Here is a 13957-nt window from a genome sequence, read left to right on the forward strand (position 1 = left end):
ACTGACCTTGAGTAGGTTACTTAACCTTGCTGGACTTCAGTTTTCTTATTAGTAAAAGAGTTATAGTAATGGGATCTACCTTGTAGGGTTGATGGGAGGATCAAATGAAATGATTTATGTAAAACATTTAGCAGATTGCCTGGCAAAATTAGGTTATCAGTAAGGATTAGTTACTGTGATTAAGCTCAGAAGGGTGAGTACCTGGCTCAAGGTTTCACAGATGGTGAGTGGCAGAGCTGGGATACAAACAAAATAGGTTAAAATAACAGCTGCCCCAAGCAGCTAAGATACATCCAGGGTGTCCTTGGAGCACAGAGGAAGGCACTTTGCTTGGCTGGGAGGATCCTGGAGGATTGTGAAAGACTTTCTGAAAGTTTGTCAGCCATCCTCCTTGTCATCATATGCTCCTGGGTGGCCATTTCAATTCTATGAGTTATTCCAAGAAATCGCTAGAATTAAGCTTCATGAGGACAAAGGCTTGGCCCACTTTTGTTCACTTCTGCCCCTTAATACCTACAACAATGCCTGACATGTAGTAGAAGCTCAATAAATATTTGTTGATGAATGAATGAGAATGATTATCTTAGAAAGCTAATCATTAAACAAACAAACTCTTTAAACACTGGTTTCACCTAGATCCTAATTTTTCTAGGGGCTTCACAGTTGCCATTTGGAGAGAGAGATTGAGGTAAGTAAACAACACAAAATCTATTCAGGAAAAGCCCTGTCAGATTCTTGCAGAGTAGATTCTAACATGAACCAAATGGGCAACATAACAAGTTGTAGAAAGTAAGAACACCATTTCCATCCAATATCTGACTCACCTTCCACTAACGATTGTTATATCTGCCCATAGTATGTTCACTATAGGGAACATAACATCTTTGATGCAGAGTGAAAGCATGTTCCCTGTGTGCCTAACTCATTGCAGAAAACAAATCCTTTTTTTCTCTTTTTTTTTTTTGTTTTTTTGAGACGGAGTTTCGCTCTTGTTGAGTAGGCTGGAGTGCAATGTCGCGATCTTGGCTCACTGGTTCTGAGGCGCAATCTGCCTCCTGGGTTCTCCTGGGTTCAAGCGATTCTCTGCCTCAGCCTCCCAAGTAGCTGGGATTACAGGCATGCACCACCAGGCCTGGCTAATTTTGTATTTTTAGTAGAGAAGGGGTTTCTCCATGTTGGTCAGGCCAGTCTCGAACTCCCGACCTCAGGTCATCCACCCGCCTCGGCCTCCCATAGTGCTGGGATTACAGGTGTGAGCTATCGTGCTGGCCCAAATTCCTTTCTATAAAAAATGCAAATCTATGATATGAAAATCAAACAGCATCATAAGAATAAATTCCCCAATGATAGAAATTTTAACAGCTAGAGTTGCTGGTGTGAAGGTCTTAAATCAACAGAATCAAAATCAGTCATAGACTTCACATCACATTAGCAACGCTAGGACAAAAGGGAACATCCAGTATTCCTAGGGAACAGTGAGAGGAGCCTTTTCATTGGGTATATCAAAACGTAGCATGCTAATTTGATTCTTCCTTCACAGACAAAAGGATGGCTACTTCGTGATAAGTTCTATTTACTCTGTCGTCCCAAGGTTTGATTATGTTCTTAAGAGAGATTAGGAATCTTTCTGGATAATAGGAATCATGAGGAACTCATCAACTTGTATAATTTTGTCAAGAAAAACATGAGAGGCCAGGTATAGTGGGTCACGCCTGTAATCCCAGTGCTTTGGGGGGCCAAGGGAGGAGGATTGCTCAATCCCAGTAGTTGGAGACCAGCCTTAGCAACAAAGTGGGATTCCGTCTCTAGAAAAAATACAAAAATTAGCTACATGTGGAGGCACACGCCTGTAGTCCCAGCTGCTAGGGAGGCTGAGGTGGGAGGATAGATTGAGCCTGGGAAGTCAAGGCTGCAGTGAGCTGTGATCACACCACTGCACTCCAGACTGGGCGACAGAGTGAGACGTTGTTTCAAAAAAGAAAAAAAAGGAAAAGAAAGGTGTAGTCACTGGTGGAACCATGTATAACACATCTGGTAATGTATTTGGTCACATATAAAATAGCCAAAGAGATATTTTAAAGTTTAAACCAAAGTACATGTAAATTTTTTTTTTTTTTTGGAGACGGAGTTTCATTCTTGTTGCCCAGGCTGGAATGCAATGGTGCGATCTTGGCTCACCGCAATCTCTGCCTCCTGGGTTCAAGTGATTCTCCTGCCTCAGCCTCAGCCTCCTGAGTGATTGGGATTACAGGTGCCTGCCACCATGCTCAGCTAATTTTTTTAATTTTTAGTAGAGATGGTGTTTTGCTATGTTGGCCAGGCTGGTCTTGAACTCCTCACCTCAGGTAATCCACTCACCTCGGCCTCCCAGAGTGCTGGGATTACAGGCATGAGCCATTGTGCCTGGCCACATTTAAATTTTTTTAAAGTTCCTGAAAAAAATCCTTCTTGAAAGCTCAGGAGATAGAGTTAATCATTTTCACAAGGCTACAAAAAGGATTTTGAAGTGATGATATGGCAAGATCATGTAATAAATTTATTGTGCATATTTAATAAACGTAAAAGGTATAAAAATTACACAGTGGACATACATAGAGTTTCCATCTACCTCCCTGCCTAGAAATAAGGCTCTGCCAGTCCTGTTGAGGCCCTGTGCACCTCCCAACTGTTGCTTCTGTCTTCTTCCCACTCACCATACAATGACCATTTTCTAAATTGTGTATAAAGCATCATCACATATATCCTTATAATTTTACTAGGCAAATTATATATAATATTGCTCTATGTGTTTTAAAAGTTTATACAAATACGGTCATCATAATGTATGTATTCTCTGGCAACTTGCTTTTTCCATTCAATGCTTGCGAGAGTTACCCATGTTGTTATATATAATTCTAGGCCATTCCTTCATACTGATGTATGCTATTTCCATCTATTATTATACCACTGTCTATTTACCCATTTCCTGGAAGATGAAAATTTATATTTTTCTAATATTTCTTGCTATTACATACAATGCAGCTATGAACCACCTTGTACATGTTTCCTTGTGAATTTGTGTGAGTTCTCTCTCTCTCTGTGTATATGAATATGTACATGTATATGTAAAATTGCTGGGTCATAGAATGACTTCTTTTCTATGTTTGAATTTTCATTATAGTTATAGACTGGTAGGGCTGTATGGAACTTTTGAGAAAAATCTCCTATTAATTCTCTCATTTTATAGGTGAGGAAACTCAAGGTGAAGGAAGGTGAAGTGACTTGTTCAAGGTCCCAGGGCAGTTACAGAAAGATCTATTGCTGCCAATAAAAATTACTACCGTGGTATTTGCCAGCTGATGATTTTTCCATTTCCACCTTTCCATGTGTGTTAATTGAAATCTTCTATAAGGAAGAACTTTTCCTTCTGGGTAGATTATAAGTCCCCAGCCTCCCGGTTCTGCCCTCTGAGATAATCTTTGTAAACTATGTGTAGCATAAACCTTTGGGCCAGATAGCTTTTCATGCTGTAAGTGTATGGACAGTGGGGCCAGCAGCCCTCATGCTATGTAACAGCATCACAGGCTGCTGTACCAAGGCAATACCAAGTATCAAGGCAGACACAGACAGGGTTCTTTCCATCATCAATAAGGGGGTGCTCCAAAGAAGAGCTGCAGATTGCTTGTGCCAGGTTGGTGGTTCACAGCTCCAGGTGATGTATTTCTGACCTTCTCCCTAGTAATAATCATTACAAAGTAACAATGTGAAATTCACTGTGCTTTTGGGAACAAGTTTGCCTATACAGCTGTTCTGTTAGCATCTAAATGTACATGTGTATATAGATTAAACAGAGTAAACAGCATGAACATATGTGAAACTGTTAGAAACAGGGGCATTTTTAGAAGCATGAGGCTGCTAAAAAGAATATTTGAAAATCCACAAAAATACCCAATACCCGCTGGATCCAGACTTCTTTGTCATGAGGAACTGTATCATTAACTTCTCACGCAGATCATGGGGAACCTTGGTTTTCAAGGACAATGGCAAGTACCTCAGCTAGTGAAAAGCAACTTACTGGAAAATCTCATTTATAATCAGATATGTTTTTATTAGGCTTTCATCCTGCTCACCTGACATATGTCCCACTCAGAAAAATAGCAGTCTTTAAAAAAGCATCATTTGAACAGAACGGCTAAAATTACCTTCAAAAATAATTCTAAAGATTGGTTACCAGTCACCCATCACCACATTGAAAATCTTTCTGGTTTGTAATTTATCTGCAAGCCATCTTTTATTTGTAAAATGAGAAATCACCATTTCTGTGTACATTTTAATCATGAAATTTTTTGCAAATTTATGTATCTATACATGTACTTAGGAATATATATTCTTTATCTATTCATCTAACTCCTTTGAATCTACTAAAAGTCCATAAACATTAGGAAGGTTTTACTGCTGAGGTGGCAAATCATCACTGTAACTCTCCTCAATTTCTTTCTTTCTTTTTTTTTATTTGAGATGGAGTTTCACTCTTGTTGCCCAGGCTGGAGTGCAATGGCGTGATCTCGGCTCACCGCAACCTCCTCCTCTCGGGTTCAAGAGATTCTCCTGCCTCAGCCTCCTGAGTAGCTGGGATTACAGGCATGCACCACCACGCCCAGCTAATTTTGTATTTTTAGTAGAGACGGGGTTTCTCCATGTTGGTCAGGCTAGTCTCGAACTCCTGACCTCAGGTGATCCACCTGCCTTGTTCTCCCAAAGTGCTGGGATTACAGGCATGAGCCACTGTCCCCGGCCTGTAACTCTCCTCAATTTTAACTCCAGAGTTGTCAGGCAGGGGTTGCAGGGTGCACAGATGTGTGGATGTGGTGAGTGGGTGCTTTTGGTCTTCTTACTGCTTGCTCAACAGGCAAATCATACATCTGCAATTAATTGTTACATGCAGATTCTAGAGAGATTTCTGGACTTTCTTTGCATACAAACATTGGAGAGGAATAAAAAATTAATATACAGATGTTAACTCCAGTTATTATGACTAAAGAAAAAAAGTGTTCTATTTAATTTTGAAGTGAACTTTCTCCCTGCTTCAGACTAGCACTGATAATACAAGGACCTGCCAAGAACCTGAGTGAATGACCTGTTTGATGCTGTGCTTTTGTTGATGGCACAAATAAAACTGGCAAAATGCAGGAAGTAGAGATAAGAATTACTCTAGATGTTGAAAATGGCAGAAGATTAGAGACCACAAGGCCCCAGCAGTCAGTTCATTCAAACCACAATCACCAGGCAAAGAAGCTGTGTAAGCCATGGCTAGAAGGAGCGCACTCCAGCTGCTCCTGCATTCACTTCCACACAGCCCTTCGCTGCTGGATGTTGCTGCCTTCTCTCTTCCCCACTGGGCTCTGAGTCCCTGAAGGTAAGAACCGTGTCCTATCTGCTTGTACATTACCAGCAACTAGCACAGTGCCTGGCACAAAGAAACCATTAAGAAGTGCTATTTGGCTACATTTCTCATTTTTTAGTCAGTTTTGATATCATATGGATGGGGATATGGAATGAGTATATGGAAAAATTCTTTGAAATATGTCAAGAATTGCCAAAATACTTCCTCCATCAACCTACTACAGGGGCTGCTGTCCTAATGTTATAATAATATATAATTTCAATGAGTTAAGTCATCAGGCTCTGTTAAAATATAATAATGTTTGGGATAGAGTAATGGCTTAAGTTTTATCAGTCATTAACACCTTATTACTAATCAGTTTACTTTCATCTTTTCCAGTATGGGGTTGGTTGAGCGCAGGCAACTGCGGAAGTTGAGGACACTGAACATAGCTGGCTTTTAATAAGCTTTTGTTGAATGATGAATGAATGTTTGCCTAGCAGTAGAAACATTTGTTGAGTTCCCACTGTAATTTTTTTAAATGAATTGTCTAGATATTAATCTAATTTTTAAAAGAATTGGTCAAACTATCACATTGAACAATTTAAAATAGTTTAGTGCATTTTTCTGTCATCATCAGATGCTTTAGAGAAATACTATTTACTGCATCCCTTTTGAGAGACAAATACAAAGAAACCATCAGACTGGGCATTTTCCATAATTGCTGATGAGTGTAGATCGCAAAGAGAGGTGGCAAATTTTCAATTTGAAGATAAGTCTGATTAATTTAGGAAGCCGATCTTAAAAGCATTGAGCACCCAAGTGGATTTATCTGAATTATTGGAAAATTATTTGCTTAAATCATGCTCTGAGGCATTGTGTCATGGAGAACTGATCACAGACAATTTAGTGACTTTGGACAAATTACTCAACCTCTTTAAGCCCAGTTTTCCCTATTTATCAGATGGGGCTAACAATATCTACCTTGCACATTGATATGATAATTCAGTATCAAAAAGTTATTTTGAGAACTCATTATGTCAGGCAGTGTGTCAGGTTTTGTGGGTTCCAAGAGTGAGCTAAAGAGTAAGGTGTCTGCATTCATAGAGCTTCCATTTCAGTGCTGATACAGGAAGATACTGTAATGCCTAGAATGGTGCTGGGCATGGAGCAGGCACCTAGAGGATGAGATATAGCGTTATGTAATCACAACCTGTTGAGGATCAGTGCTAAACTGTTTATTGCTACCCAATAGCAACAACCCCTGTGACTGTATTAAAGCTACAGAATTTTCAACCCCTGGTGCACCAACTTAGCTCAACTTCACACAAGAAGCCTCTAATTGCAGTCTTAGCCCCACCAGACTGGGTCCGAGTATCACTGACTTGGAGCCTCCACATCCACCCTGCACTCCCAGTGGTGGGGCCTGGCATTAGCTGAATTGCTAACACTTAGCATGCTAACACAAAGTGTGTTTGGAACTGGCTTTAGACATTTGCATCCTCAAATTTCTGCTGTTTCTAATGCCCAAATGTTTCCTGGATTGGCCCCAGTTTCCCCTTGAGTACTCTTGGACTGCTATATCACTGCAGAGTAACTAAGAACATTTTGGAGTCCAACTACTTGGTTCAAATTCCAGATATACTATTTAATATTGTGAGCAATTTACTGAATCACTCCAAACCTCAGTTTCCTCATGTGTACTGTGGGGTTAATGAGAAAAGAAAAAACAGCTCAGAGCAGTCTGAGCTCCTTGCAGGCCCAGAAAGTAATGAGTATGGGACTTCAGTCACGCTCCCCACTCCCCTAACCCATGCTTGGGGGCCACTGTTGAAAGTCATTTTGTTTCTGACTAGCTACCTCACCCACTATCTTCATGTTCCTAGAATTTGTGATACAAGAGACAATGTAACAAAGCCAATCAATAGCTTATGTTATGTTAATGTAAATTCTTGGTAAACAATGTAGAAAATACCTTTCCTTTCCTTTTGAAAATCCACTTGTAACTGCTGCTAATTGGACTGTATATTTAAGGCAACTTGAATCCATGCTCCGGGGTTGCAGTCCTCAATCTTGGCCCAAATAAACTCTCTACTTATATTAATTTTGCCACAGTTTCTTTCTTTTAGGTTGACATTAATAATAGTACCTATTTTAATAGGACTGCTTTCACTGTTGAATGGCATAATGTATATATAAAGGTCCTAAGTAAGCACTCAAAAAATATTAGTTGTTGTTTTTATTACTAATAGTGGAAGGTGCATAGGTCATCTTTGTTGATTTACATGCAGATAAATAGTACAGGGCATTTGTATCATCCCTTTGAAGTTATGACATTTGTAATTTTAGATCTCTCTGCCCACTCCAACAAGCATCATCTTTTATGGTGCATATTTTATTAAGTTTTCTGGCTGAGTGATTCCTTTTTTTATAAGGTACTTTACATTGTCAAAGCTCTTTCATAAAATTAATCTCTTTTCACTGCCACAAGGATCCTAGGAGATTAGAATGGGTGATATGCCTATACCCCTGTTGCTGACAAGGAAACTGAGGCAAAGAGAGATCCGACTCTCAAAGCTGGTGAAATTACTACTTAATTATCAAATCCTTATTCACTGCAGGGACTCAGAAACAGCACAGAAATCATTTCAGAAAGTTGCTCAGCAGTAACTGGAAAACGTTTTCAGTGAGTTGGAAAATCAGAATGAATCATTAACCCCCAGGCTCAGGTTGTGAAACTTAGAAATTCACATTAAGGATTTTGTTTGTTTTTGTATTTTAATCTTGTGAATTCTGCTTTCATATGCCATTTGAATGACATAGAATCCCAAGGACACACAAGGTCTTTAGAAATTAAAGTCATAAGTTTTTGTGGATGTTTTGAAAGCCTTTCCACATTTCCATGAATCTCATATATTTTTTTCCTTTTAGAGCGTGGCAAGAAATCTTGCCTCTAGGAATGAGTCAGAAACCTGTCTCCAAAAGGCAGGGCTCTACCCTGCCCAGCCTGGCCCTTTCCTAGAGTGACTTTCTCCCTCTAGGGGAGGAAAGCAGTGAGCTTCCTTTTTGGTTTCTTCAACTGTATCATGACTTTTAGGTTGAGTAGTCAGGGCAGAAGAACCAACAATAATCCAGACTTCCAGAAACTAATTGTACGGGGAGCCTAATATCCTCTTGGCTCACCCACCCCTCTCCTGCCATTGCTGCTACACGCAGTGCCTCAGCGGTCCTGCGGATCACATACTTTCTGCCCTGGCACTTCACACATGACTTCATGTGTGAGAACAAGGATGAGACAGCTGCAGGAATGCCCAGTCATCAGGCACACACAACATGGAAGTACATGAGAGTTAACATCCCACAGATCGACATTTGGTTGATGAGGATGGTGGGTGGCGGACAATTTTGAAGTGCGATATATGAGACTTCTCAGATGGTCCCTGCAGGATCAAGACTGGCTGACCATAGTGGAGAACAACAAAGAAATGTGTCCTTCCTTTCACTGGCTTCCCTCCTTCCCCATTTCACTGTCCCAGCCCCTCACTCTTATTCTTGGTGTCATTTCCAAAACTAAACTACCTGAATGCAAGCCTTTATCTCCAACTTTGCTTTGGGAGAGGACACAGGGGCCTCAAGCTAGTGTTTAAACTGATTACAGAACACCCGGAAAGAGTCAACATTATCACGTAATATATCCCCAATTAAAATGACAATGATTTCTTGATTCTTCCATTAGAGAGGGAAGCATGGTGATTGAAGAAAAAGCCCTGAAAGAGGAGGTGTGGGTTCCAGTTTTACCAATAATGAGTTATGTGACCTAAGCTATGCTATTTAACCATTTGGACCTCTGTGCCTGATCAGCAAAAAAGGAGATGAATTGGATTGCATCATTTCTAAGATCCTTCCGATTTCACAATTGCACATTTATTAAATAAAAACATCAGGGCGACAGTTTGTAGTAGCTGCTTTCCCTCTCATTATAACTCTAGGGATTGTTCTGGCTAAAAATATGGCAATATTTTAATGCAACTTTAGACAGGCAAGTGAATCAATCCTCTGAAAGCCTAGATTAGAGAATGGGCAGCTATTCAGAACCTCAAAAAACAATAATGCTGATGAAAAGAGAACAAGCCAGCTTCTTTGGGAGTCAGCAAACATTAGCAGGGGCTGCAGCATTAAGATAAGAACAGAGTAATGAGAAAACGAGTTGCAACCAACTTCGTTGACTGCATGCCAGTGGTCACTCAGTGATTCGTCAAATCCCTAACAGGGCTTGATAAATGGACTCTGAGTGTTGATATTTTTTTTTCTCTCTTTAGAAGTTACTTGGAAAGATGGCTTGGGAAAATTCTTCTACTTTGAGGAAAATAACACAAGATCCTGCAAGTGTCAGGGACAGGCAATAAAACATTAAAAGGATACAGACTTTCCATAAATCCCAAATCAAGGAGCATTAATCCAGAAAATAGATGAACGATCATGATATTTAAGTCAACCAAAGGGCCACAAAACATGCAAAATAAATAGGTTATAAAGCAAATGAGGTTGTAGATGTCACCATTTCTAAGACATGACATAGGTACTGTTATCTCCATTTTATACTTGAAAGAAAGGCTCAGAGAAGTAAATAATTTACCTGATGACACACAGCTAATTAGTGGCAGAGCTGGGATTTTAATTTTTAAGTATATATTTTAAACTAATTAAAATTATATTTATCAAAGTAATACATGAACATAGTTAACAAATCAAATAGTACTAAAAGAGATACAATGAAATATAGCAGTGTTTTCTATTTTGCTGGCTTTTGTCCTTGGCCTGTGTTTCCTAATGCTTTCATTTGATTTTTTTTATTTTGGCTATCATGTTCTTAATTTTTGAAAGTGCCTTCTTTTTCATAGTTGCTCCTACTACTATTTTTAAAAAGCATCCTGTTCTTGTTTCATGGATGCAATATCTTAACTCTCTGAGAATTCTAACAACAGTTTTTAGTTTTGTTTTCTTCCTCTCCCTGTTTTCTCTGAATTTCATATTTTTTTCTGTTTGTTTGGCCTCTGTCTTTCCTATCGGATGCTGAAAAAATGTTCTGTGATTCTTGGTTTTCTGCATGTAATAGTAAGGCATTAAAAAGCTAAATGGGAGTTGTGTGGGGGGGGAGGGGTATAATTGCTAGATATAATAATTTGAGTTTCCGATAAAAAATAATTATTTTAAAAATATTTTATTGATACATAATATTTATACATATTTATTGGGTACATATGACATTTTGTTACATGCATAGAATGTGCCATGATCAAGTCAGGGTATTTAGGATATCTGTCACCTTGAATATTTATCATTTCTATTTGTTAGGAACATTTCAAGTCCTCTCTTGTAGCTATTCTGAAATATACAAAAAATAATTTTTAGTATAAATATGTCCCAAATGTTTCATGGGACATCTAACTATCTATTCTAAAAAAGTATTTATTGTTTATCTGAAATTTAAATGTAACTGGACTTTCTGTACTTCTACTTGCTAAATCTGACAACCCTGAGTGTATGGCTTATAGACTCCTAGCTTCTAAGTGCTTGGCTATGGCCTACAGGTTTTCAATCCAGAGACTGGTTCCATTTAACTTAATCTCTTCTTCTGAGCACTGTATCTCATTCCCACCCTGTGCCTCTCCTCAGTTCAGAGCTCTTCATTTTATTTCTCCAGAGGATAAATTTCTGGCCTTCTAAAGGTAGAATAAGGGGAGTGACCTGGCTGTGTTAGTAGAGGACTTCCTGGGTACTAAGCATTCTATATACTGATTTTCTAGCAATCTCTTTGAGCTTTTCGTGTCTTAAGCTTTGAACATCCCTTACAATTGAACCTAATTCTAACTGATGCAATGCCACAGTGCTTTTCAAAGGGAGTCATTTCAAAGCGAATGGCACAAGACTTCCTAGAAAAAGTGACAGAAGAGACAGATCTTAAAGGATGGTCAGTCAGGAAGATGGCAAGTGGACGAACAGGATTCAATGTGGGAATGGTGATACATCAGGGCACAGGGAGCATTACACAGGGTGTTCCAAAGGGTAATGCGTAGACTAGTCTGGTTGACGTAGACCAATCATGTAGGGGAGAAGTGGAAGGTAAGAATGAAAAAAGGTTGGGGGCAGATTATAGAGGGCCTTGAAAGTCAAACCAAGTTTAGAACTTCCTTTGAAAGCAATGTGGACACTGAAGGTTTTTGAGATGGAAGCTGGACATACAGGTCTACAGTGTGAGGAAGTTTGGAGTGAAGAATTTCAGAGTCTTCTACACACAGGTCATAACATAAATAGAGGTAACATAGAAATGAGGCCAGGGGAGTGGTCTGAGTAGAGAAAGAAGAACATGTTTCAAGAGCTTATACACAGGAGCAAGGAGAAAAGAAACCTGCCAAGGATCTAGAAAAGAAGAGAGAAAGGCAGCTGGAGATTGGGCAAGCAAGGAGAGTAGAAATTAATAATAACTAATTAAACCTTCAGATATCTCAGAGAAGATGGAAACTATCAAAAATGAGTACAGGCCATTGAATTTGAGGAAAGAAATGTCTCTGGTGACCTCTGAGTGTACAATTTTGATAGAGTGCGGAGATGGACTCTGCTCTTCACGGTGTAAATGGGTGTTAGGAAAATAGAGGTACTATATGTGCTCTGTTTATTTAAAAAGGTAGACAGTAAAAGAAAGGTAAATAAAAAAGCAATTAAAGATCTCCATGGGGTCAAATGAAAAAATTTTTTAAGGGAGTGACAGGCTTTGGTCTTTAAGATAGGAGAAAATTGTGCAAATGAGTGGTGGAAGAAATTTCCAGGCTGCTAAGAGAGATGGCGCCTGATAAAGCAGGTCCCACTGGAAATGGGAGGGTGCAATTTCCAGCTTAGAGAAAGGCCTGAACTTTGGTGAAAAGGAGAGAAAGCCCTTCTAAGAAAGAGATAGAAAAGAATCAAGGAATGAACTGTTGGATTGCTAGTTAATTTTCCATCACTGAATATTTTTCATCTTCGTTATCAATGCCATTATACAGCTGACCAGAAGTTAACAGTCTTAAATAGCAATATTAGCTAGGATCTAAGATAAAAATGGCCATCACTTAGTTTCAGAGTTGTGTGTCAAACAAGCTCATAAAACAGAAGAAAAATAGAAATCTTGTGACTGTAGCCTTGACTCTCTTGGCTTATACACACCACTTTAATGGACTTCATTTATATCAGAGAGAAACAACAACAAAAAAAGTTTAGCTCGTTTACACATTGATATCAATGCTAGAATAACAGGTAACCTCCAGTGTAGACCTGGAGATTAGTTACAGGATGGAACTTTAGATATCCATTTGTCAAACAGATCAAATGCCAATACCTACTCAAAGTACAGCGTGAGGTCTGTTGCCAATATTGACTGCTTCAAAAGCTGCATAAGGTCACTATATTCCTTGGAGGACAGGTTAGCAAAGATATTGTGACCCTGTAATGAGAAAGTAAAAAGTCACAAAAGACATTAAATCTGTGGTTGTTGATTACATGTTTTTCCTCTATTTAAAAAAAAGTCTGGGAACATTAAAAAAATCACTTTTTAAAAAGCATAGTGAAATTTTGTATAAATATAAACAGATTCTCTGGCAAACCTAGCAAAGCCAGAATGCAGTCATTTTTGACAAAGTCTAACAAGGGACACTTTGTTACATGCTTAGTCTCAAAGGGAAAATCTGAAATTGTTGGAACTTATCTTACTATGAATACGTTGTGCCCACAATTCCATCTGACTACCCATTTCCTATGGAATTACTTAGAGGAGAAGTTTGTGAAACATTTGGGAACATTTCTCCCCCTAAAATAAATGCTATTTTCACTACCAGTGAAGGTTTAAGCTGGCATTTTGGAAACACTTGCTATGGCAACAAATGACTTTAAGAAGAATAAAAAGCCATTAGAACAGTGGTTCTCAGCTGGGGGCCGTTTTGGCAATGGGGAACTTTAGCAAGGTCTAGTGACATTTTTGATTGTCACAAATGGCTAAGGTGCTACTGGCATCTAGCAGTGGAGGCCAGGGATGCTGCTACACATCCCATGATGCACAGGAGACCCCCACAACAAAGATTTACTGGCCCAACACGTCACTGCTGCTGAAGCGGAGGAACCGTGCCTCCCACCATTAAGGTGCACTTTGATGAAGTGTGTGGCAGGCTAAATTCACTATGGTGAATATGAATAATTCTGAATAGCTAGGATGCATAAGACATCGTTCTTGGCACAGTGGGACTCTAAAATGACGTTTACCTAAGTAAAGTTAGGATGACATCTTTATCTTCATACCTTTGACAGGTACCCTTGTTTTCATCAAAATTTGTGTTAGCTACACTTAGGCTAAAATATTTGTCTTTCGTAAAGTGAAAAATCCTTCTGTAAAGTGACCAACAATTCACTTAGTTTGTTTTTAAAGTCAGGACTTTTCATTTTTTAGGTTTTCTTAGTGTGAAATATGAACTCATGAGCATCTGGCCTGGGAACTGGACCAGTTTTAAATCTCGTGTTGAGAGCCGGAAGATGCTGGAGAAGGAATGTGGTGGAATGACTGCCTGAGAA

At 39.1% G+C, this 13957-nt stretch overlaps 1 protein-coding gene across 1 annotated transcript in view; it reads right to left on the bottom strand.

Moving 5' to 3' along the window:
* Nucleotides 1-13957, bottom strand: part of LOC100982736 (dual 3',5'-cyclic-AMP and -GMP phosphodiesterase 11A) — a 275174-nt gene that overhangs the window by 61135 nt on the left and 200082 nt on the right. Inside the window, exon 13 of the mRNA XM_034954574.3 lies at nucleotides 12739-12839. Within this exon, the coding sequence (XP_034810465.2) occupies nucleotides 12739-12839 (101 nt within the window). The remainder of the gene's footprint in view (nucleotides 1-12738; nucleotides 12840-13957) is intronic.

This window comes from Pan paniscus, chromosome 13 (assembly GCF_029289425.2).
Source record: "Pan paniscus chromosome 13, NHGRI_mPanPan1-v2.0_pri, whole genome shotgun sequence".
NCBI classification, from domain to species: Eukaryota; Metazoa; Chordata; class Mammalia; order Primates; family Hominidae; genus Pan; species Pan paniscus.